The sequence below is a fragment of the Pseudorca crassidens genome, chromosome 13 (genome assembly GCF_039906515.1).
Source record: "Pseudorca crassidens isolate mPseCra1 chromosome 13, mPseCra1.hap1, whole genome shotgun sequence".
Taxonomy (NCBI): Eukaryota; Metazoa; Chordata; class Mammalia; order Artiodactyla; family Delphinidae; genus Pseudorca; species Pseudorca crassidens.
The window spans coordinates 17,916,693-17,942,207 of record NC_090308.1 but is presented as its reverse complement, the minus strand read 5'-3'; the positions used below and the strand labels follow the sequence as shown (position 1 = coordinate 17,942,207).

The 25,515-nt window shown below is 34.7% G+C and overlaps 1 protein-coding gene across 11 annotated transcripts in view; it reads left to right on the top strand.

Annotated features, from left to right (window-relative positions):
- Positions 1 to 25,515, top strand: part of STXBP5 (syntaxin binding protein 5) — a 167,960-nt gene that overhangs the window by 32,109 nt on the left and 110,336 nt on the right. For all 11 annotated transcript variants that reach the window (XR_010933634.1, XR_010933632.1, XR_010933633.1 and 8 more), the window contains exons 5-7: positions 16,962 to 17,096; positions 18,895 to 18,958; positions 22,886 to 22,969. Coding sequence is in view for 8 of the 11 variants with exons in the window: in XM_067701835.1 (XP_067557936.1) it covers positions 16,962 to 17,096; positions 18,895 to 18,958; positions 22,886 to 22,969 (283 nt within the window). In the remaining 3 variants the exon portion in view is untranslated. The remainder of the gene's footprint in view (positions 1 to 16,961; positions 17,097 to 18,894; positions 18,959 to 22,885; positions 22,970 to 25,515) is intronic.

Sequence of the window (25,515 nt, the reverse complement as noted above, 5' to 3'; positions counted from 1 at the left end):
TCATACCTCAAGGAGTTCCAGAGTGGTCAGTCCCATGATTGTCTGGTACATAGTAAGTCTCCTCTAGAGTACCCCTAAGGATGGTCTCCAAGAAATTCTGATAAATGTGGATAAGGAACAGTAAGCTAGTCTCTAAGGTACCTGTAGGCACATATCTTGACAAACAGAAGGCACCTTTGTGTGAAATACAAAAAAGTAGCCCTTCTTGGTGGATGCAGCTTCAGAGTCCACCACTCCCCTCCTTGGTTGGGTGCTGTTATTCAGGCCACAGCCTGTACAATTGTATGAGGTGATCCTAAAAGTTACAAATGAAATGAACTGATGGAGTTCCCAGTTTTGAGTTCTGTAATACACTTTACCCACCTCACCAGCAGAAACTAGTTGATTCTGTTCAAAGTTGAGCTCCTCCTCGGCCTTTATTAGGACCACAAGAAACAAGAAACTGTAGCATGAGTAACTTGGTCCTTGAGTATCTTCTTTGGATGAAATCCTCTAGGATGGCTACAAACTTGTATGGCAGCTTTTGTACTTGCATGCTAAGAAATGGGCCTGATGCCTCATGGATGAACCTTGTTATATTCTCTCAAGACTAAAGTTCAGATTTCCTCAAATGGCAAGAAGGAGAGAGGTGGCATTTGGGCGGAGCCTACTTTTCCTCAGCACCTGGTTACAGGTTGGGAGGGGAAGGCATAGTAGAGGCTTTCCTCCAGCTCTAGCAACCTGCCTATGGTGGCAAGGCTTATTCTGCCCCTCACCCTGAGCTCTCTGTCATTCACGACTTTTCCTAATGCCCTGTAATCAGTACTCTGATGGAAGCCTTCTGTTGGAGCAGCTGCCCCAGGCAGGGGAGGGATAGAAGCCTGTCACTTCCTGCCCATCCTTCCATCTCTCTCATTTGTAGAAATCCATTCTTTTCTTTACACAGCTGCCTTGCATGCAGTTTTTATATCTGTATCAGGATAGTCTGGTGTTATGCTGTGGTAACAGAATACTCAAAATCTGAAAGACTTAAAAGAGCAACAGTTTATTTTTACTTATGCTGTATGTTCTTTGTGGATTTGCTGGAACTCTCTTCCTTTTCATTATCAGTTTTATTCCAGAATCCTGGCTGAGGAACAGCCAGTCTTTACAATATTACCAGTCACTGAAGCAGACAGAAAAAGAATATGGTGAAGCATGTTTTGGCTCTTAAAGCTTCTGCCTGGAAGTGATACTATCTCTTCCACTCTCATTTCTTGGCCCAGAGCAAGTCCCATGGCCATCCCTAGTTTTACTCATCTAACCAAGAAGGAAAAGAGCTAGAATCTTTGTGAATACTTGTAATAACTACCACGCAGCTTATTTTTATTGTTGACATTGAAGTACAATAAGCAGTAGCCTAGTTAGTTTTCCCCTCATTCCACAGTGGATTTGGGCTAACTTAATAGTTAAGTTACTCTATTTCATTTTTATGCTATTTGCATTTTTATTTCTGAAACTAAGAAAGGGAGGAGAAATATGAAAATTTTATAAACCAGTTTTATTACATTCTGAACAAGTGTTAAATAATTCAGAGATTTTATTGTAATGTTGTCTTATTTTAATAACTAGTTAAATTCTCTTATTTTAGTAGAAATTCACATAAATAGAAATTGTAATGATTTAAACTGTATTTTTTCATAATGTAGGTTTTTTTCTGGTTTTAAAAAAATTGTGCTATAATATACGTAACATAAAGTTTACTCTCTTAACCATTTTTAAGTGCACAGTTCAGTAGTGTTCACACTGTTATGCAACCATGTGATATGGATATTTTGACAGAATTTCACTTTTATGGTTTTTAAGAAAAAAATATAGAAATTGGAGTCTCAAGTCTTGGTTTAACTACATGAATTTAGACGTTACTTCACTGCTTTGTGTGTTGGTTTTGGTAGAAACTGAATTTGACACGTAAAATTCTATCTGGCAGTTGCCTTATCAGAATATGTTCCATTTAGCTTCTATGTTTTTTTTTTTTCCTTTAAAGGAAGTTTAATTGGAGGAAGTTGTGGGTTTAAAAGCAACTACAACTGTCAGCTAGTCTTTCTTCATCACCTTGAATTAGCATGACCAATATTCTTATCCATGTTAAATTTTTGCATAACAGTTTTTAAATAAGAATAAACTATATATCTGGGCTTTCCTATTTAGGACTTACTATTCCCTAAGTGAAATTTCAGAAGATAGAATCTTTTCTCCATAAATATATTAGACCCCTGAATTGCTGAGTCTGTATATTGAAACCAATACATTTCTTTTAAAGGTATGTTTTCTTTTACTCTAACACTCTGAGTTACAGTTTATTTACTCTGACTTAAGCTTTTTCAGTTGATGATAGATACATCTATTGGTTTAGGGAATAAAATAAGCATGCATGCATTCTAAACTAATGGTTAGGAAAATACAGTAGTGTATGGATTAATAATCCATTAATAATCAAAATTTCATCTTAATAATTATCAATGGAGCATCAATGTCCAAAGTCCTCTAAAGGGGAAAAAGAAAACCTGATAAAAGGAGTAATCCATTCAGATAACAACACAGCAGTTGGGAGAGTTGGTGCTTATAAGGTACTTCAGGAACTGACTGCTGCCGAGTCATCAGATTTTCTTAGTAGCATAGATAAAATAATGTAGAAACAAAAACTTAATTTGTCCCATGATATTCTTATTATGATACTACCTAAATACTGTGTTTTGCATATTTGTGAGGCTTACAGTTTGCTTAGTCTGCACAAGAACAGGGCATAGCTGTAAAAGAGAATTTAGCTAGATATCGGCCCTCAAAAGTCTACACAGGTCTTCCAAAGCTTTTGAATTAATTCATTCACGTATTTAACAAGAAAAAAATCATAATCTTGGAACAGATTCTACACCTAGAATTACAGTTTTTGTGGTAATGGCAAAATATTTTTCTTTGAAAGCAGGTTAATGAAAAGTATACAAGCATTAGAAATGAGAACGATTTGGTGAGAGGAAATTCAGGACTGGAACAAAGGAATGGAATGATATCCAGGCTTGTTAGGAAGGCAGGCAGAGGGGTCTACTACTCCAGACTAATTCTAATCCACAAAAGAGTTGCTTGTTGATATGGAAATGATGAGTCACCTTGGGAATTTTAAGTGTAGAGAACCACATACTGAGAGAAAATTTAAAAAGGAAACGAACATTCTCAGGGTTCAGAGAAAAAACTTTTGATTTGATGGCCTTGAGACTGTGAAAGTCAGGAAATGTTGGATAACTTCCTAGAGTAAATTAATAACTAAGAAATCCTGACAAGGGAATTAGAGACAGTCAAAGAGACTGGCCTAGTAGCACAAGGGCTTTATAATGTACTCAGGTATAAAAAGATATGGAAGGAGGAGATACCTGTAACAAATACCTACAGATGTAGAAATCACTTTGGAATTGGGCAGTGAGCAGAGGAAACATGATAGAGAGGCCTAAATTGTTTTGACAGGCTGTTTGCAGGACTCTGGACTTGGAGACTGCTGCCAGAGAGAGCTCAGAAGGAAGAGAGGAACATGATTTTGGAAATTGGAGGAAGTTCCTTGTTATATAGTGGCAGGAAGCTTAAAGGAAGTGTCTCTTGCACAATGTATAAGTGTTAACTTGTATATTTAGCTGAGGAGATTTCCAAGGAAAGGCTTGGAGGTGTGACCTGACTTTTTCTTGCTGCTTTATAGTAAAATGCAAGAGGAGAGAAATAAATTGATGGAAGAATCATTAAATGAACCAGGACTTGATGATTTGGGAAATTCTTACCCTGATCTATATGGCAAAAGGGAGATTGCTTCTGAAAGTGTGGCATAGGGAAAAACAAGAGGGTGTGGCTGAACAACTTTTCACTAAAAATCTTCTATAGACCAAAAGGTCAAAGTATTTAATCACATAAAGGGCTCTTTTAAGATATTGAGAATCTTACAGATCTTCTACAGAAGATCTACAGATCTTCTCAACCAGATAGCCTGTAGGAAGTTTGAGTATCATCCCTCAGGCCTCTCAGCAGCAGCCTAGATAGAGAAGGTGTTATCTCCAAAAGATTTGTGGGTGTGACTTTTGCTAATGCAGAAGACCCAGTGAAATGTGTTCAAGACCCACAAGTTTCTTGAGAAAGTTGTACAGCAGAAACATTGCCAGCTGGGACTTAAAGAAACAGAGTACGATGTGAAAGGAGGCTGCATCCGGAATCAGGCCCATAAAAGTACTCAGCTGTAAACAGTTGCTGTCTTTCATGAAAAAGGATGATTAGCAGGGCAGAACTGAGAGCCACAGAGGCTTATTCCCAGGCCTTGAAGCTAATTAAGACAAATCCAACATTTGCCCACCTGGATTTCAAAACTGTTATGGAGTCCTTTTTACCTTCCACTTTTTTTCATTTTGAACAGGAATTTCTACAATTGTTATCCTATGCCTGTCCAACCATTGAATGCTTGGAGTGTTGGGAGCAGATAATCTATCTCTTCAGTTTCATAGGTCCAGGGATGGAGTGGAATTTTGCCCAAGATCTATCTATACTGAATGGTAACACGCAGGACCCTCATCTGCAACAAATTTAGATGATGAGATTTGGAATTTTTGAGCTGAGATTTTGAGATTTTGGACTTGAATTAATGTTGTGATTGGTTGAGACTTTGGGAATATTGAGATGGGTGAATGGAGGGATTGAATCTTTGGAGGGTAAAGGGAAGACTATTAGAGGCAGAATTCTAAGATGATCCCCAAGAGTCCTACCCCCCTGGTAAACACACATCTTCTCCTAAGTATTCAATTCTAATCAAGGTACTGCTGTGGAGGGATTTTGCAGATGTAATTGAGATCCCAAATCAGTTGACCTTCATAGAGGGAATATATCTAATTGGCTTTAGACTTGGATTATCTGACTTAAAATGGCAGCAAGTACATGGAATTGCCCTGCCTGGTTTGGCTTATCTCTGGAATTCAGTATGGTTTAAGTGTCTCCCAAAGTATGAATATACAGGTAACTTGGGTAAGATACAGGCACCCTAATGAACATCTAACTAATATTAGGGGAAGTGGACTGAAGAGTGCATGGTAGGTAGATAAACAACCAATGTCCACTGTACTTTTCACTGCCTTCAAAATGAAGTTGAAACTTAAATATTTAGCATTCCCTAAAAGATCTTGCAAGATCTGTGACTCTTCTTTTTAGTCACCATAATTTTATTTCACTATATTTCTCCCTCTCTTTATGATTATAGTCCAGCCACCCTGGCTTTTCAGTTTTTTAATGAACTATCCTCTCTCCTGCTTATTTGTATGAGCTGATCTCCCTGCTCAGAAGACACTTAGGATTCTCTTTCCATGGCTGGCTAATGCCTGTTCATCTTTGAAGTCTTGTCATTTCCTTTACAGGTTTTTCTGTAAGTTCCCAAGACTAGGTTTTGTATTACCCCACAGTATGGTGTTCTTTCCCTAAAATAGCACATACCATTCTTACTCTTATTGCCTTGGTTTCTTGATTATCTTCTCGATTAGAAAATAAATGGTAAGTATTTTCCTTATTTTATTCTCAGCAGCAGTCTCAATGCCTGACATCTAGTAAATGCTCAATAAAAAATGTTTGATTGGTACCACATTGCCGTTGCAGAAACAGAGGGGAATCTCTTTTTTCTAGAAGGCATGATCCTCCACAGACTGTGTTAATTACCTGGGAGATAGGTTCTAAGAAGGAGAGTCTTCAAACAGAAAAAACAACAAGAGTATTTGCTCCAACTAACTTTATATATAATCTTTATTCCTCTCACTAATCCAAAACTGGCTAGGTTGTTTGATTACCCTTGGAGTGCTATTTGGTCTTTGGCTCATAGCAGAGCTTTTAAATTTTTTCTTTTTTTGTAAAAAGAGTGAGATGGGAGAATAGAGCTTTGAGCAGTGTATTTCTTTTTCCTAAACCAGCATGCCTGTGAGGTACAGCAGACTTCCATCTGTAATAATTTGGCAGGGATTTTCAAAATGAAAGTGAAAATTTTATTTTTCATTTTCCTGCCTTACCGTATTAGCAAGAATTTCCAGAACAGTGTTCAATGATATTGTTGATAGCAAGTATCTTTTTCTTTGTAATAATTTTAATAATACTGCTTCTAGGGTTTTACTGTTAAGCATAATATAGGATGTAGATTTAAGATAGAATTTTCCCCCCTATGAGTTGGTGGTCAATTATGGAAGTTAAATTTTAATTGAATGCCTTTATAACATCTTTTTAGATTATCATGTGATTTTTCACTTCCCTTTTCCATATTGATTTAATCTATGACATTAATAGATTTCCTAACACTAAGCATTCTTGTATGCCTGTGAAATTTTTTGAATAAAGTTGAAAATTATTTTATATTGTTAAATATGATTGTTAATATATTCTTCAGGGTTTTTACTTCTGTTCGTGAGATTGACAATAACAGGAAAACGTTATATTCCAATTTTGGTATCAGGGCATCCTTCCCTCATATTAAAGAATTGAGTAACCTTTCTGTCTTCCTGTTCTAGGTCAGAGAAATTAATAGAGGAATTATCTATTTTCTGAATATTTTCAGAGTATACTTAAACCTTTCAGGGCTAGAATTTTTTTTGTACATACTTTAAATATATTCAGTTTCATTTATGGTTATTGATCCTTTTTGTTTTCCTCTTGAATAAATTTCATGATTCAGAGTATGATGAATTTCATTAAGATGAGAGGCTTGTATCCCACTGTATTCTTGTGTACTTAAATTTACTTTTGTATTTTCTATCTTTCCTTTCTCACTTTGTATTAACATATTTCTAATATGATTTATCAGAAGTTGTTCTGTTTCTCTGTCTTCCAAATGAAGTAGTTTGTGGATTTATTCATTTTATTCTTACCTCTTATTGATACCTAATTTGTTGATTTTTATCTGTCCTTCTTTTTAGTCTAACTTAAAGTTAAAATTTATTTATTGTAATTTGCTTAAAAATAAAAATACTTTAGAGCAATGGGGTGAATATGATAGAGACAGTGATAAGATAAAGGCAGAAGATGGAGATTTCAGCCCAAGAATTGCAGGGATCTTTTGGGTGGAGAAGATGGGAGAAAACAGAACAATGGGGAGAGAAGTAGTGATCAGAGGCACAAGTGAAGAAAGTTTTGTGGAGCTAAAATATCTTTAGGTTGAAAGGTCTAACTTCTGACATAACCAATAAAATTAGAAATACCTTTTTGAGCTATATTCTAACATTGTCAGCTATGAAAGAACTCAAAAACTATAACATTTATCTGACACTAAGCCCCCTGCAATACTCATTCGTTCAGACTTTGTTAGGAAGCTGTAAAGTTAGATGTGTCTTAGAAGTGTAAGAGTAACTGCTAAGATAGAAAATATATAATATTAAAACCATTAGAGAAGGAAATGAAGAAAATAAATAAGGGTCAGGAAAAGAGATAAAATGATAGAAAGAAAAAGGATGTTTAAATAAGGTTAAAAACTTAGTTCAACTATATCAGTAATGAAAATCATTGTAAATATACTAAAATCATCTACTGAGATTTTGAGATTGGATTAAAAAACAACAAAATACATCTATTAAACTGTTTATAAAAGATATACATAAAGCATAATTACACAAAGTTTGAAAGTAAATGGAAGGAAAAGGGAAAAAAAGCACAGATCGTGCAACAAAGGTTACAGTGTTCCTAGAAATAACACTAGCAAAAATGTATACGATATGTGTGGAGAAAGTGCTAAAACTTTATTGAAGGAATAAAAGAAGATTTAAACAAATGGAGAGCTTCAGAGGAAGGAATACTCAAGTTTTAAAATGTCACTCCTCTCCAAATCTATAAATTCCGTAGTATTTCAATCTAAATTTTAACACCATTGTTCATTGGACTTAATAAGCTGATCTAAAATTCATTTGGAAATAAGCTGATCTAAAATTCATTTGGAAAAAAGAAAGGCTCAGAGCAACCAGGACAGTTTTGAAAAAGAAAGATGATGGGGCTTATTTTATTAAATATCAAAAATTATTATAAAGGTATAGAAATTAAAATGGTACAGTGATTACAAGAGAAAGAGAAATGAATGAAAACACAGTAAATGGACTCCAGAAACACGTATATGAATAGAGCGAGATCACACACACTTGATATATGACAGAGGTGGCATTACAAACAAAAAGAATGCAATAAACAAAAGATGCTGTGACAACTCTTATCTAAATAAGGAAAAGTGGTCCCTACCTCATAAGTAAAGTAAATTGCAAGCCAGTTAAAGACTTAAATGCGAAATGAACACAGAAAAATTAAAACTTGTAAGAAAGTGACACAGGGAATATCTGTAAGACCTGAGCCAGGTGTGCTTAAATAGCATACAAAAAAACTCACAAGCTAAAAAGGAAAGGATTAAAAGTTCTGTACAACAAGCACACTTACCATAAAGTTAAAAGACAAACGCCATCCACCAGGTGCTGATGCATAAGAACACAAGATTCAGAATAATTTGTACAGAACTCTTTTTAAAAACAATGACTCCCTCCCCACCCCAAATTTATGTTGTCTTATGTGTATTTAATGAACACGGAGAAAAAATATGGAAGAATATGTTGTTCCAGGCTGTTAATATGACTTATGGAAAGAGTAAATTTTAAAGGAGACAAACATAATAAAAACTAATAAAAAATGACTGAGATAGTAAGTTTGCATAAATGTACAAATAGGGTAATATTTATGTGTGTGTGTATATATATACACAGAGAGAGAGAAACTTCTTTAATAATCAAGCCATAGACTGGAAGATACATAGAGTATACCTATCCAAACAGTAAAGAGCAATCTAATATAGAAATGGAAAAAAAGTATAGCTAACAGTTGCTGATGAGTACCAGATTGCTTTTGTTTATCATAGCATTTGTTATATAAAAACACTCTCATCTTCATTCCTCAAGGTAATATCATTGAAAACAGAACTTAAAGAAACCCCCCATACAACAAGGAACAGTTTGTTTGGTTTTTTTTTCAGATGTTATTTATTATTTCTGTAGTTGACATATACTGTTTTCCTATTTGATATTTACTGTTTTACTTACTGATACTCAGTTTTTTTGATAGCCATTGATGATGTTACAGTAAGGTCTCATTTCACAAGGAAGGTTAATACCATGATTTATTTGGCATATTTCCAAAAGTTCTTAAATGTTTTGTAAAAATTGAGATGTAATTGATAAAGCATATAGTAAATCAATACAAATGTAAAATGACCTTCGAAAATCTCTGAAGCTTATTTTTTAAAATATTTATTACATTGTACTGCTGTGTTATAGATGTGATGAAGATTTTTCTAAAGTAGCTGTGACAGTTTATCAGAAGAGATATGTGGGACTACAAATAAAAAGGAAATCCTTTGAACAGATTTATAAATTGCTTTCAGCTGACTGCTGTTTTAATATATTTCCATGTTCATTGATGCAAACTTAAATTTTCATCTAATAACAGTGTAAGGTACAATTAATTTAAGAAAAGTATCTAATATTTGCTTTTTTATTTTCTTTTGCATTAGTTCACTTGATAAACATTGATTAGGATTCTGGTTCATGCAAATACTGTCATCAATTCCAGAAAGATACGGAAGTTATAATTGTCTAAGGTAGATGAAATGACGAATTACAATGCAATGGAAAACGTGATATAAATGTAGTGAAATTTCCTTATGAAATTTTGAAGATTAACCGGAAAAAGGACATATCAACATGTTTGGGGAATTTTAGATAAAGCATTACAAAGGAGCCCATATGAACAGATTTATAGAGTTAGTAGTAATTTCCTACACTGACGAAGGGGAAAGGGAATTTCCATTATGTTCAGATGTACTAAGTCATAAAGCAGTCTCACGTGTTTTGGGAACTGTATCTTGTTAGACATTGTTAGGTGTCTAACAATGATAGGATAATTTTGGAAACAAGGACAAGGTCTACTTCTTGAAAAGCGTTTTATGCGATTATAAGAAAGTTATTCTTAACCTTTTTCCAACTTTAAAACATTAAATGAATAATGTTGTCTGAACAAGATACATTATAAGTGGGTATTTTTTTGGTTCCTATAAACTATCATAGATAAGTAGCAGATATGGTATATTTCTTTGCTGTATTAGTCAGGGTTCAACACAGGAACAGAAAGCACTGTAGATATTTTTAGCATAAAGGGATTTAATTCAAGGATATAGCTGTTTATAAAATGTTTGGAAGTGTGCTAGAACTATTGAGTTTTAGAACTTAATATTCCTGCCATACAACTGCGTCTCACCATGTGCATCTAAGGAGTAGATCTGGGAATGCTGTATCTGGTCCCCACTGCTATGTCTTAGTGCCTCTTACCTCTCAGGTTTTCATGAACATTCTTGTCAGCGGAAACAGCAGGAAGATGGTCTCTGCCTCACTTCTGCTTATAAATCTTAAGCACATTCAGTTAGTAGAAACTTAATTTCATCTAGAATTCCAGTTGTAGGAGTGTCTGGTAAATGTAGGTTTTAGCTTTCTAGCATCTGCAGTACAAGAAGGCATGTAGGAGGATATGGGAGAGGCTGCTGAATATCAGTTGACCAAATCCAGCACACTTTACATCTATAACCCCCTCTCTCAGACATGTGTACCACAGTGTGTCACTAAATATTGCTTCAGAAGCATTATGGTAGAAGGTAGGAAGCCATTAGAGTTTCAAGTAAGATAATGGTGTGTGTGACCTCTCTTGGCTTTGAAAGATAACTCTGGATAGGGATGGTGGGAGGGAGATGCAAGCTGGGATGGCATATGGAGATATATGTATACATATAGCTGATTCACTTTTTTTGTACAGCAGAAACTAACACAACATTGTAAAGCAATTATACTCCAATAAAGATGTTTAAAAAAAAAGGAATATCTGATTGTTAATTAACGTAATAAATCCTCACAAATTTTTATAGTTCATTTGTCCATTTAACAAATATTTATTGAGTACTTATTAGGTGCAAGATAGTGTGATTTTGCTGAGACTATAAAAATGATGACATATTTCCTGTCATGTCGGGCTGATCAATGGTGATATAGGCACGTAGAAGAGCTTATTGGTTCATATTTCTTTCTATGGATTAAACTGTAAAGTTGTAATCATCTGTGTATTATGCCCTTGCTTATGGATGATTAATGTCAACATAGGAGGCTGTGCATGTTCTTTTGCTAAAGAAAATTGGTAATAGTAAATCTTCCTAATATGGAGCTTGTTGACTACATAGTATTTGAAAAACTGCTGCTAAGGATAGTGAATAGGATATACGTATCACTCCCTAAAACTTAGCATGTTATACATTTTTTTAAAGTCCTTCAAGCAAGTATAAAAATTATCGTGTTCCCAGTAACGCTTTGAGTAGGATAAGTATATCTGTGTCTAAGTCCAGTATAGGGATTCAGAATGCAGCTCCATTTAGTGACACACTGAGGGAATGCAACTTTATCATCTGTGTATTTCTGTTATATTGGTTTCAGTCACCCCCTTTTTTTGGCTTAACCTGTCCATTTTAAAGTACCTTATCAGTCTCAATTTAATATGCCATTCTTATAATATATAACCTTATTAGTGTTTACGGAGTTTTAATGTTTTCCATGTGATCTCAACTATATGTATTATAAATTATTTTTGGTATAACCTTTTGCCTTAATAATGTCAGCACATAAGCTTAAATTAACGTGGTCTCCTGGTATCAGTAAAAACTGAAGTCACTGTCATTTATTATGATCTTTATCACATTAAAATAAAAATTAATCTTTATAATAAAAGTGCATGAAAAACAATAGTCATGAATTTGGGGGTTTTTTGTTTTTGTTTTTTAATTTATTTATTTATGTATTTATTTTTGGCTGCGTTGGGTCTTCGTTGCTGCACACGGGCTTTCTCTAGCTGTGGTGAGCGGGGGCTACTCTTCACTGCGGTGCGCAGGCTTCTCATTGCGGTGGCTTCTCTTGTTGCGGGGCACGGGCTCTAGGCACCTGGGCTTCAGTAGTTGTGGCTCACGGGCTTAGTCGCTCCGCGGCATGTGGGGTCTCCTCGGACCAGGGATCGAACCCGTGTCCCCTGCATTGGCAGGCGGATTCTTAACCACTGCGCCACCAGGGAAGTCCATGAATTTGTTTTTAATCTAAGGTAATGTTTTAGCTTCATGATACATGCACTTGCATTCCTAAAAAGTTTTCCTTCGGTCTTCCCCCTTCCCGCCCCGCCCCGCCGGTACGCGGGCCTCTCACTGTTGTGGCCTCTCCCGTTGCGGAGCACAGGCTCCGGACGCGCAGGCTCAGCGGCCATGGCTCACCGGCCCAGCCGCTCCGCGGCACGTGGGATCTTCCCTGACCGGGTCACGAACCCGTGTCCCCTGCATCGGCAGGCGGACTCTCAACCACTGCGCCACCAGGGAAGCCCTGTTTCATGACTACTTTTACTGAAAAATATTAGATTTCTATCATGCATCACTTTCTTAGATTCATTAAATAACAACAAATCTCTCTATATGTATATGTGTACGTATCAGACATGTACATAATATATGTATATAGTTTTTAATTTGTGTATATAGTTTTAAGTCTGCTAATATACGTTATTCCTTTTAAATAATCAATATAATAGTTTCATCAATTTAATTATTACATAAAAGCTTACTTAGTTATATATTCTCAATTTTCAACAGAGGAGGCTAAGATTCTTATTTTGTAAACAAGGAAATAAGGTCATGTTTATATAACAGATTGAAAAGACACTCTTAATTATAATAAGTAAAGTCTAGTTTGTGTTAACCACCAGTTTTATGTTTTGGTAACTGACTGATTAAATTGCCCCAAATTTAGAATCTTGCAGTTCTTGGTAGGGCATGTTGATTGACTTGCTTTTTTTAATAATATGTTTTGGGGGACCACATTTTCTTATTGGCCTTTCCCTAAATCACTGGCATGGTATTATTTTATTTGATTGCAGCATGGAATTTTATTTTTCTCAATATTCCTAATCCAACCTGTTCATTACCCATTAAAATTTGCTAGTTAAGGGCTTCCCTGGTGGCGCAGTGGTTGAGAGTCCGCCTGCCGATGCGGGGGACACGGGTTCGTGCCCCGGTCTGGGAAGATCCCACGTGCCGCAGAGCGGCTGGGCCCGTGAGCCATGGCCGATGAGCCTACGCGTCCAGAGCCTGTTCCCCGCAATGGGAGAGGCCACAACAGTGAGAGGCCTGCGTACCGCCAAAAAAACAAAACAACAACAAAAATTTGCTAGTTAATAAATTATCAAGTTAATTGTGGTAAAAACTATTTGACTTTCCCCCTTCTCGGTTGACTCAAATAATGATGGTAATAATGTAACAGAGTAATTTTTAAATTTGGTTGTGCATTGTACAAATACACTCCTATGATGCGTATTTTTTTTTAAAGTGTACAAGACTCATTCTAGGGACAGTATTAAAGTCTTCGTGTCAGATCAGTAAGTAAACAGTTTAAGTTCCTGCTTAATATGTTAAATATCAAATAGGATAAAGATTAAAACATAAAGTTGCTTAAAATTTCCCAGCAATGTAAGTTGGTTTTATAGTTGACTGGGGAAAAAAAATCTTACTATGGCAGCTCATATTGAAAAAGTGAGCCTAGGGAAAAGTTCTAGATATTTTTCTGAACAGTAAAAAATTTATTCTTCATTTCTTTAAATATTTGAGAAACAGCTGCAGTATGGTATTGCTGTGCTAGGAACAGAAAATATTGTATGATATATCCAAAATGTCTGCCCTTAAGGAGATAAGTTCAAACTTTGTAAACACATTATTTAAATAATTTTGTTAGTATTAAAATCAAAGATGGATCATGTAATTGTATTAAGCCAGTAACTACTGTTTTTTGAAGAATAATGGGAAATTGCAAAATAGCAGAACAGATCAGGAAGTTTGATATTTCTGATTTTTTAAAATCAAACTGTCATTATTTTGACTTATTTATTTTGAAATTATTTTTGAATTTTCAGAATATTTGAGCTCTATTCATGTTTTAGTTTAAGGTACATTTCAAATGAAATATTTGGGTTTTGTCTGTTTTAATATTTATTTGGTTGCTCTGGGTTTTAGTTGTGGCAGGCAGGCTCCTTAGTTGCGGCTCGCCAGCTCCTTAGTTGTGGCATTCGAACTCTTAGTTGCGGCACGCGTGTGGGAGCTAGTTCCCTGACCAGGGATCAAACCCCTGTCCCTTACATTGGAAGATGGATTCTTAACCACTGGACCACCAAGGAAGTACCAGAAATAGTTGTTTTTATGATACTTATTGCATTGTTCATTTTGTATCTGGCATGCTATTATTGTACCTTATTTTCTTCATGTCATTAAAATTTGCCCTATAACTTCTAATTGGTAGAGTATCACTTAGTTTTTTATAATAATTAGCTAACATTTATTGAGCACTTACCTGTGTCAGGCCCCATTTTAAGCATCTACCATGCTTTGTCTTATTTGATCCTCAGGTGAACACTAAGGTAGATGTGCTTTACCACTTGGAAACTGAGGCTCTGAGAGACTGAATGGTTTACCGAAGGCCACATGCTAGTGAGTGACAGAGCTGAAATTGAATCCAGGCAGTTTAACTCCAGAGCTTGTGCCTATGTATTAATCAGAGTCACAGTCTTATTTTTCATAATTCCTAAAGCCACAAATCTCTGAAAACAAAACATTTTAAAATAGCTTAATTTAGGTATAATTGACATATAATAAACTGTACATATTTAAAGTAATAAGCCATGTGATAAGTTTTGACACATACACTCATGAAACTGTCACCAAACTGTCAATCAAGATAATGAACCTACCCATCACCCCAAAATGTTTCCTTGTGGTAATCTCTCCCCTCTTCTGTTACTGGCCTCTACCCTCACAATCCAGGCAACCATTGATTTGCTTTCTGTTACAGTAGCTTAGTTTGCATTTTCTACTGCATATAAATTGTATGTGGAGTGATAAAATATGTCTTTTTTGTCTGGCTTTTGCTCATCTTAAGGATTTTGAGATTCATTGGTGTATTGCATGTATGCATGTTGTATGTTGTATGCATGTCCTTATTTACTGCTGAATAATATTCTAAGTATATAACACAAGTTTTTCATCCATTTACCTGGTGAAGGACATTTGGGTTATTTCCAGTTTGGGTCTGTTGCAAAGCTGCTATGAACATTTGTGTACAGGTCTTGTGTAGACATATGCTTTCCTTCTTTTGGGTAAATACCTAGGAATGGGATGGGTGGATCATATGGTAGGTGTAACTTTTTAAGAAACTTCCAGTGACTATAGGTAATAACACTGTGTTATGTATTTGAACTTTGCTAAGAGAGTAGATCTTAAATGTCCTCGTCACAGGAAGAAGAAAATTCTTACTATACCTGTGGCTATGGATGTTAACTTGACTTACTGTGGTGATCATTACGTAATGCATACATATATTGAATTATGTTGTACGACTGAAACTAAAGTTATAGGACAATTATATCTCAAGTAAAAGAAACTGCCAAAAATTATACCTCAGAAATAATCAGTGTGTTTACAAGGTGCTACCACCATATTAGGTAATATGTAAATACTTATTATGTACCTTGGTAAAATGTGGAAAATTCTGAATTCTGAAACCTATATGGCCCTAAAGTTTTCATAAAGGTACTGTGGACTTACTGCCTTGTGAAGTAATAAGGTACTATAAGATGTTTTTTTGATTCAGTAGTCATTTCTTTGTTAAATTTACATAAACCCTTTGGAAAGATGACATGCTATCATATAAAACACTCAACAAAGAATATAGATGATGAACCTTAAGTAATTATCTGAATGAACATTAACTCTAGGAATTAGTGAGACCATGAGTTGCATGTATTTATTTGAAGTGTTTTCATCTTGAAAATTTTCTGTAATGAAATTATGTTAATGGGAATAGCAAATGTTCTGTATGCTGTATCTTGCCTAATGACTGCTGTCAGTTTGAGGGTTCAGCAGTGATTATCATCATTGTGTATTATTGAAAGGACTATTCCATTAAAATTTTAAATAGTATATTTTGAGAGACACAATAGGTAGTCTGAAAAAAATGAGCATTATATGGTTTCATAACATACTATCTTTATTTGTCTTTCCTAAAAATAAGTTCTACAAAAAGGACAAGGTATTTTCCATTCTTAACCTTGTTATCAACTGAGCTTATATAGAAAATGTTAGATATTGTTGGAATGATTATAAAGTTTAATACATGCATGTAAATTATTATAATGTATCAATGAAGGACTTTTATATCATCAGGACTTAGAAGGAGATAGTTTTGAGTATATTCCAATATCAGTGTCTAAGCCTAAGTACAGAGGATCTTAGCCCTTCCAAAGGCTTACAAGTTAGTGAGGAAGGTAGACTCTCTTACAAGGCAAGCCTGATAGAGATACAAAAGTGTTGAGGTATCAATTTGAGTGAAGGTGGCATTTTAACTAAATCTTGAACAGGAGAAGAACATGAGGAGGAGGAGCATTTTGCATAGAGGGAGTAGTCAGCACAGGTACCAAGATGGATTCGTGTGGTTAATAACTTCTGAGAAATACGGTAGTACCTAGGGATGATGTGTTAGACTCACTTTGTGGCTTTAAAAGTTACATTTGTCATACGTCTGAAGTAACGCAGTGAATGACATAGCCAGATTTGAAACACATACTAATGTCAAAACTCATCTTCTTTCTATCAGGTTATGCTGTCTATTTACTGTAAGGACTTATATTTGACATTAAAGTTGAATTAGCATAATTGAATATTAACTACAGTGAGTTGATAAATCTGATGGTTGTATCTTTTTTTGCTTTTCCTAAATTGTATATGTCATTATTAACCCTCTAATACAGTTAATAAAGTTTACCAGATATTTTTCTGATTTCCTTTTTGGATATATTTTCTCTTGCAGGGTTACGTTTTGCCATCTGCCTTTCCAGAGTAAGTGGCTCTATGTGGGCACTGAACGAGGTAATATACATATTGTCAATGTGGAGTCCTTCACACTCTCAGGCTACGTCATTATGTGGAATAAAGCCATTGAACTGTGAGTTTGAGCAAATATTCCATATCTGAAACTATCAGTACCATATATGATAATATTATGTAATAGCTAATTAGTAAATATAGAATTAAATTTTTAATATTAAATACAGATTTATCAGCCTTTTGCAAGTATTGCCCCATTGGCAGTTTGAAAATTTAAATGCTTTACATATATCTGTATAGATACATACACGTATTATATATAAATATGTTCACATATATATAAGCTATAGCACAAGTTTAATAAAACCATTATTCTTTTTAGGTGAAAAACATTCCAGATTTTTTTCTGTTCATTTATCATCTAATTATTTTTCTTTCAAATGCTTGGTCATGCCCCACTAAATTGATTTCATGACCCACTAACAAGTTGCCACCAATGTTTAGAAAACACTGATCTAAACCACTACTTGCTATGTTTTAGTAATTACCAAATATAATGTAAATGTTTATAGTGTAACATTGCAGAATTAATTTGACAGTTAATTTTCCTTAGTTTTGATATGGTAATGATTGCTTTTATTTAACAGTAATGACAACAAAAACTGTGTTGTGCTATAGGGCCCTAAGGATCTTTAGTGCTAACTTTTCACTGTCTTAGAATCTTATCTCTTTCTCTTATTTTTTTCATATATTATTTAGATATAAAAATCAGAATTTAAGGATATTGGCAAGGTTCATTTTCACCATTTCTTCTTGTTTTTAAACAAATAGTTCCATATTGTTGCATTCCACAGAATTTGACATAAGGATAAATTTGTGGCATATCTCCTTAAGTAATGTGTTGTTGCAGCTGTAATGGTGTATTAAGTTTGGTTTTCCTTCCTTTATCAGGAACATTGTTATTTCTCAGTCCCTTGGAACAAGGTTTTCTAGGTCTGTTCTTTGAGTTGATCACAACATATAGCGGGGAGGCCTGGTGCAGGTGTCTGTATGGTTTCACAAGTGGCTCTCAATGAAGTGGACTGGTCTCTCAACTCTTAGAGTTTATGAATGGGTTATTTCTGCTTATTTCTACTCTATAGACATCAGTTCAGCTACATTCTTATCTGTATGACTTCTTTTTTCTCTGAGCAAATATTGGTGGCATTATTTCGTTGATTTTTTAAAAGCCATAATGGAATTTTTCTTATTTTTAGTATGAAGTGTGTAACTAGATGAGATGCCCCAACTGGAGGCTAGAATTGAGTAAAATAAAGATAGCAATATTTTAGATGCTGCTTTATTTTATTTTATTTTTTTATTTTTTTGCTGCTTTATTTTAAAATATTAACTTTGAGAATTCTACCATGAGAATAAATTTTCTGTGCTAAAATACAAAATTGAAGATTCTTTCCTATACAGAAAGTGTACATAATTTTTTTTTTTTTTTTGCGGTACACGGGCCTCTCACTGTTGTGGCCTCTCCCATTGTGGAGCACAGGCTCCGGACACACAGGCTCAGCGGCCATGGCTCATGGGCCCAGCTGCTCCGCGGCATGTGGGATCTTCCCGAACCAGAGCACGAACCCATGTCCCCTGCACTGGCAGGCGGACTCTCAACCGCTGAGCCACCAGGGAAGCCCAGGTGTACATAATTTAAAATTTTTGTGACATATCAATGTGAGAGTCACTATTCTTCCTGATTCCTATTTTGATCCATATTGAGAACTATATATCTGTTACTGATCACTTGCTGAAATGTTTTCAACCTTTGTAAATATATCTTTATTTTCCATTCATTATTCTTATTGTAATGAGTATGTAATAGTATTGCAATTTTTACTTGCGAAAAAACATCTTAACGTTTTTTCTTTTAGGTCATCTAAATCTCACCCAGGACCTGTCGTCCATATAAGTGATAATCCAATGGATGAAGGAAAGGTAGATTTTTTTAAATATATATATTTATTACTTAAATGCATGAATTTTGTATTTTTTAAATATGCAAACCATTCCAGAACTACACTTACTCTGCAAAGTTGAGATTGATAACAAAGGTTGTATATCATATATACTTAATTGCTTATTTATGCATTATGAAGAACAAGTGAAAATTAAAATATTTACATTTTAAAGAAGAAATCTCTAAAACAAGTAAAATTTAATAAATACAGTTAAAGGTTGTTAACTTGTTTTTGGCTTATTTAGAATAATTCCCCTTATTTTCTGATAATCCTGACAAAAACCATTTTCTTTTGGTCTTGAATTCTTTTTTACACTAGTTAAACAATTTTTATAGCACTTATCACATAACATCTTATGTTGGAGTTGTCTCTGTATCTCTCTCCCCTAAATTTTTCTCCATAAATAGCTCAGATCAATAGAGACTTTTTAAAAATAATACTTAATTTTTTTATACTTGAAACCAGTTTCATGCAGTCATTACCTAGCTATTGTTAATTTAGGTTCATTAGTACTCTGAATAATAATAAAATTTTATTTTCCATGAATCTCTACTTCCTAATTCAAACCAATCTCTCAGTAGTTCTATTTAATGATATTTTTTCTACTTACAAAATTTCATGAAAATTAGTCTACATCAGTACCAGAAAGTTAATCACTATCAGAAATCAGTGAAATGAAAGTTCTGGATTTTGTGAAGTTTATTTGGGTTTTTCCTTTTCTCCGTTAGTGAGAGTGGTAGAGCCTATATGTTGTGTTAACACTGTTCTGTTAATACTGGGAAAACAAAAGGATAGCGGTACTGTTCAGAGCTAGACTATATCATACAATTGTATGTATGGTTTGAGAGAAACTACATGAAGCAAGTTACAGTAACCTATATCTTCACTTTACTTACTTATTTTTGGTATAAGATAATTGTCTAAAAGCCAATCTTTGGGTGGGAGACCTGGTGGAAGAATTGAGAACTTCCCTTTCTTCTACGTTGAATTAGTCAGTAAGTCATTTCAGTCCTTCCATTTCAGTGTCTTTTCTATTCAATCTCCTTATGACCACTGCAGTTCAAGGCATTCCAACCCATTCTTGAGTCATTTCCAGATCAATCTTCCTAGAGTGTCATTTTAATCTTATTGCTTTCCTGTTCAAAAGCTTTCAGTGGTTCTGCAGTATCTAACAAGCAAAACAATGCTTCCTTAAATCATAGCCCTAGGTTTCATTGTCTTTGAGAACATCTTTACCTGAATGCTATGCTGAAGCAAATAGTTATTGTTGCCCAAATGTGAGCTGCTCTTTACTATCTCCATCCCTTATTTATATAAGTCCCTCTGTTTGGAATTCTTTCCCACTGTTCTTTCTCTGCTGAATTCCTACTCACATCTTGAGGCTCAGATTAAATACATATCTTTCATGATACCTTTCCTGATAATCCTAACATAAAATGCTTTCTCTCACTTCCAAATTTATTAGCACCTTAATTGTGCAATTTTCTATTTATAAATACCACATCTTCAGTTAGTTCTTCTATTTTTTAATATTTAGGAGATTGTAGGGATTAAAGTTTAACTTATTGGCACAGATTTCTAACATTCTTAGGAAGATACAGCTGGCTAGAGAGGTTAAAGTTTACTTTAACCCTCTTATGTTATTAAGATCTGGATGGGTAAAATTTTTTTTTTTAAGTTACATAGCTACTAAGTGGCAGATCTAAGGCTAGAGCTTAAGTTACCTGTGTCCTAAGCAATCCAGTATTGTTTATACTGTATATCAATTCTTAAATTTTATATTTTTCCATCTCTTTCCTTATTCCTGAAGTTCCTCTCTTACTTCCCCCATCAGAAAATGCCATATACATGTCCAAGATATTTAGAAGGACTAGAAAAAGGTAAAGGAAACAAATACCAGTTTTGTTTTTTTTTTCCAGAAAGAGTATGTATTTCAGATTGCCGAAGAAAGAAGAGTTTATGTTAGGAAAATTAAGTGTACTTCCTACCAAGGTGGGAAAATCTATTTTGTTAGTTTCAATGACTCGTTCTTCCAAATGTCCCCATAGTCTGAAATCCACTAAGTTGCAATTTAGTTAAAGTTACTGGGTCTGCCCCCAAATTTGTTCATATCTCCAGATCATATGAACAGTTATTGGCTAGCTACCAATCATTCATGTATTTATTAAACAAATATTTATTGAATAGCTACTATGCATTAGGCAGTATATTAGATACTAGAGACATATAGATGAAAATGCATTTACTTGTGTAAGAGAAGAAGCATCTCCGTCTGTCCAGAGGAATTGAGTAGGCTTACCCAAGGAAGCAACACTAAATGCTTAAAAGTGAATAAAAAGTGAATAAAAGTGAATTAAAAAGGGAGAAGTTTTCCAGCAGGGGGAATACTGAGATTTGGAAAATGCCAGTGCAGGAGGTGGTAAACAGTAGAGAGTTTGTGAGGCAAGAACATGCATTTCATTCCGGAACTTATTCATTCACAAAAAATGTATTCATTCACAAAAAAAGTACCTACAACATATCAGGCTCTCTGTCTTATGTTAGAGGTATAGTAGTAAACAAGGTAAAACCAGTTCTTGCTTAAATAGACCAGTGTTTCAGTTTGCAAGAGAATTCAGATAAGGAAAAAGACATTATTTTATTGTCTAGTGACCCTTCAGGTTAAAAAATATACAGGTTGCTGTTGGAGCACATAGGAAGGACATTGGCTTACATTTGGTAGGTCAAGGAAGACTTTCAGGAAGAAGTGATAGCTAAAATGACATGAAGGATTAGTAGGATTAGTCCAGCAAAAAGGATGACATTTGAATGGAGTGGCCCAGTTAGGGTGACAGCATGGGCAAAGGCGTAAAGGTAAGAGAGAGCATGACCTGAAAGATATAATGGAATGTATTGGGTAAGAGGGATGTGGAAAAGGATGAAGCTGGGGAGGTGAGCAGAGGCCAGACCATGATGTATCTTGTAGGTCAGATTATTCAGTTTGGACTTGATCTAAAAATAATGGTAAGGCATTAAAAAGTTTTAAACAAAAAGCTACATTACATGATCAGATTTGCATTTTAGAACTATCACCCTAGCTACAATATGGAATGGGTTAAAAAAAAGGGCCAAGACTGGAGAGTCAGAGAGACCAGAGACTAGAGAAGAGATTTTTGTATCTTGAACCAAGAGAGAGATATTGGAGGTGGAGGAAAGTAAATTAGAGAGATATTAGAGTGTACTTTTTAAATTACTTGATGATTTTACCTGGTAGGGGAGAGACTAGAGTTAATGATGACTCCAAGGTTTTTGCCTGAGCGACTTAATGAATATTAAAAAAAAAAGAATGCTGGGAGAGACACTGCAATAGGGAATACCAGAAAAGGAAGGTAGGGAAGAAAATAATGAATTCACTTTGGACACATTTATTTTGAGGTTCTTGTGGAATAAATATGTGAACATGTGGCCACTGGAATTATAAGTCTGAATCTCATGAGAGAGGTCTAGGCTAGATATAATTTGGAACTAATCAATATATAGATGAGTAAATGAGATTGCCTGATAATGTGTTGAATTAGCAAAGTCTGTAAACTTTAAAGCACATGAAAATGTTAATTTTTATTGGTGACTTATATTAATTAATGAAAATATACCCTCTGGACTTCAAAATGGTACTGTTTTCATTTTCAATAATCAGTTGTATGATATATGTTGAATCCCTAATGATCAAAGGCATATAAATATGCAATGCAGTATTCCCATATGTCATCCATGAGATTAGTAATTAGCAATGCAGATGTTTAATTATGTTATAATTTCATACCTTAAGCATATGAATGATAATAATTATCTTTATTATCAGCAAATAAATGTTTCATATGATTCATGTCATTCCTAGGTAATGTGGCATTTTCTTTTATTACAGCTTTTGATTGGCTTTGAATCTGGAACAGTAGTGTTATGGGACCTCAAGTCAAAGAAAGCAGACTACAGATACACCTACGATGAGGTAATAACATTATTTTTGCTAACCAAAAGCTGTTGTCATTTCTCTAGCTCAGAACGGCTTCTCTAAGAACTTAATTAGTGATTCTTTTAGGCAACCTTTTTAATTGCAATAACACATAGTTTTTGCATATGTATGAAATAATATATTAAAATAGGTCAAACGATAGAAAAAAAATCTCTGCAACTCCTATCATTTGGCCATCCGGTTCCCTTACCTCACATCGCAATGTTAGTTTCTCATGTATTCTTCCAGAGATATTTTCTGCATTTACAAACAAATTAATAAAGTATGCTATTTTAAAATTTTATACAAGTGATAGTATGCTGTAAATATTTATAGTTTGCTTGCTTTAGGATCCAAATAAAGACTGTGATTGATCGATTTTGTCTTTTTTTGCCCTCAGACTTCCTATAAATTGGATGGTTTACTGAGGCATGATCATATTTAGTTTCATTTTTGGCAGGACTATTTCATAGATGATGCTGATGTTCTTCTACCAGGTTGAATATTAGTGTCTGTTTGTGATATTAGCAGCCAGTGATGTTCAAGGCCTAGATCTATTAGTGCGTAGTTGTTGCAAAATAGGGAAGTTCTAATTTTATAATTCCTTCTCTATTATGTGGGACACTTCAGTAAAGAGAAACTTCTTGTCTACTCTTTTGGTTATATAGTAAGACAGTTCAGATAGGAAAGGCAGGATAAATGCTTGATTCTTTCTTTTTATTTCAGTATTTACTTTAAAGGGGTTGTTCTCTAGTAATCTTAATGATGGGTAATTTGTTCTTGTTTTCTGTTTCACTATGTACTCAAAGATTTAAACGTATTTCATATGCTTCAGTACACTGAAGTTATTATCCTTATTGATTTTCAAATTGTCCCATCTTTGGTCAGTGAATCTCTTCCAGTTGTTTCCCGAGTCCTCTGGTGATAATACTCTTAGATAGCTTCCTTGCCATCTGTTATAACAAAGTATACCTATTAATCTTGTATATTTCTGTCCCAAATTTATAATATCTTTTTCCATGAAACTGGCTTCTTTCAGTGTGAAATGGTATCTAGTGACCCTAATTTGGGTACCAGGAGTGCTCACAATTTCCAATTCAGTGAATAGATCTAGGAACTGTGTAAGTGGTTTTGTTTGCTTGTTTTTGAGAAATATGTCATGTGTTCATATCGATGCTTTCAGTTACTCAAGCAGACTACCTTGAGCAACTGTAGCAATACTTGGAATACTTTGTAAATGTCTGCGTATTATCTTTTAAGCTTGACTAAAAGAATTTCCTTTGCTTTCATAGCTGTATACTTTTTGTATTTAAAGCTTTTTAGTTAGTAAGTATTCTGTGGTTCACCAATCAAGATCTTGAAATTATTTTAAAAGAATATTTTTAATAAAGAGTTCTTGTCATTTCCCTGGAAGATTTGGCCTGTAGAGCTGTTTCCTATGTCAAAATGAAAGCACATTTGAAAAACTGACTTTTTTTTGTTTTGCTTTTGTCATTTAAATAGTTATCTTGGCTTTAGCCACTATGGAGTCACAGGGAATTTACCATCTCACCTTAAATACACTGGAAAAATACATGAAAGAACAGTTTTTATAAATTAGCAGGTAGTGTAGAACCGGGATTCCTTAGAGAGGGGAAGCAAGGTGAGCCCTTCAATTGCCTTAGCTTATGACCTGGAGAGATCTTCCAGGTCTCAGCCCATGAAGGGGGAAGGGGGGAACCTAATTTAATAAGCCCAACAGTCTCCCTGAGTTGAGGAGGCAGAGTTGGGAAATTGGGGAAGATATCCATAGCTTATAAGACAAGGTAACAGAGAGTAGAGAACTGCCTAGAGATAGTTTTAAAAGTTCGCAAGGAGCCCTTCACCCTGCGTCTTCAGCTGAATACTGATTACTGCATGGGTGTGAGGCTTGGAAAAGATCCACTGGAAAGGAGTAGGTAGAACAATTCTCATAGCACACAGAGGACTGAGAGTAGTTCACATTCCCAGCAGAATGGAGAAAGCTTGTAGTAGACAGGGCATCAGGAAGGGTGCTCAGAAAGGTACTGCCTCAGTAGTGGGGCCAAACTAGCCCTGCATTACAGCCTGGCTCAGCTAGCCTAACAGAGCTTAAAAGCAAGCCTTAAAAAGTCTAAGCTGTTTCCAAGCAGTATTTTTAACTGAATCCCAGAAAAAAGGCTCAAAAATCTTTAAAAGAGTATAACAACCCATCATAAATTTCACAATGATTAGCGTCCAGATAAAAATCTATGAGGCATGCAAAGAAGCAGGAAATATAATGCAAAAGGAGAATAAAATACAGTCAATAGAAACAGACTCAGAAATGATACTGATGGTATAATTAGTAGACAAGGATACTGAAACAAATATTGAACAGACTCCATATGCTCTAAAAGGTAAATGAAAGCATGAAAATGTTGAGGAAAGACATGCAAGACTTCAAAAACACAAGTGTAATTTCTAGAGATGGAAAATGTCTAAGATGAAAAATTTTCTCTGGATGGGTTTACCAGAAGATTTGATATTGCAGAAGAAAAGCTTGA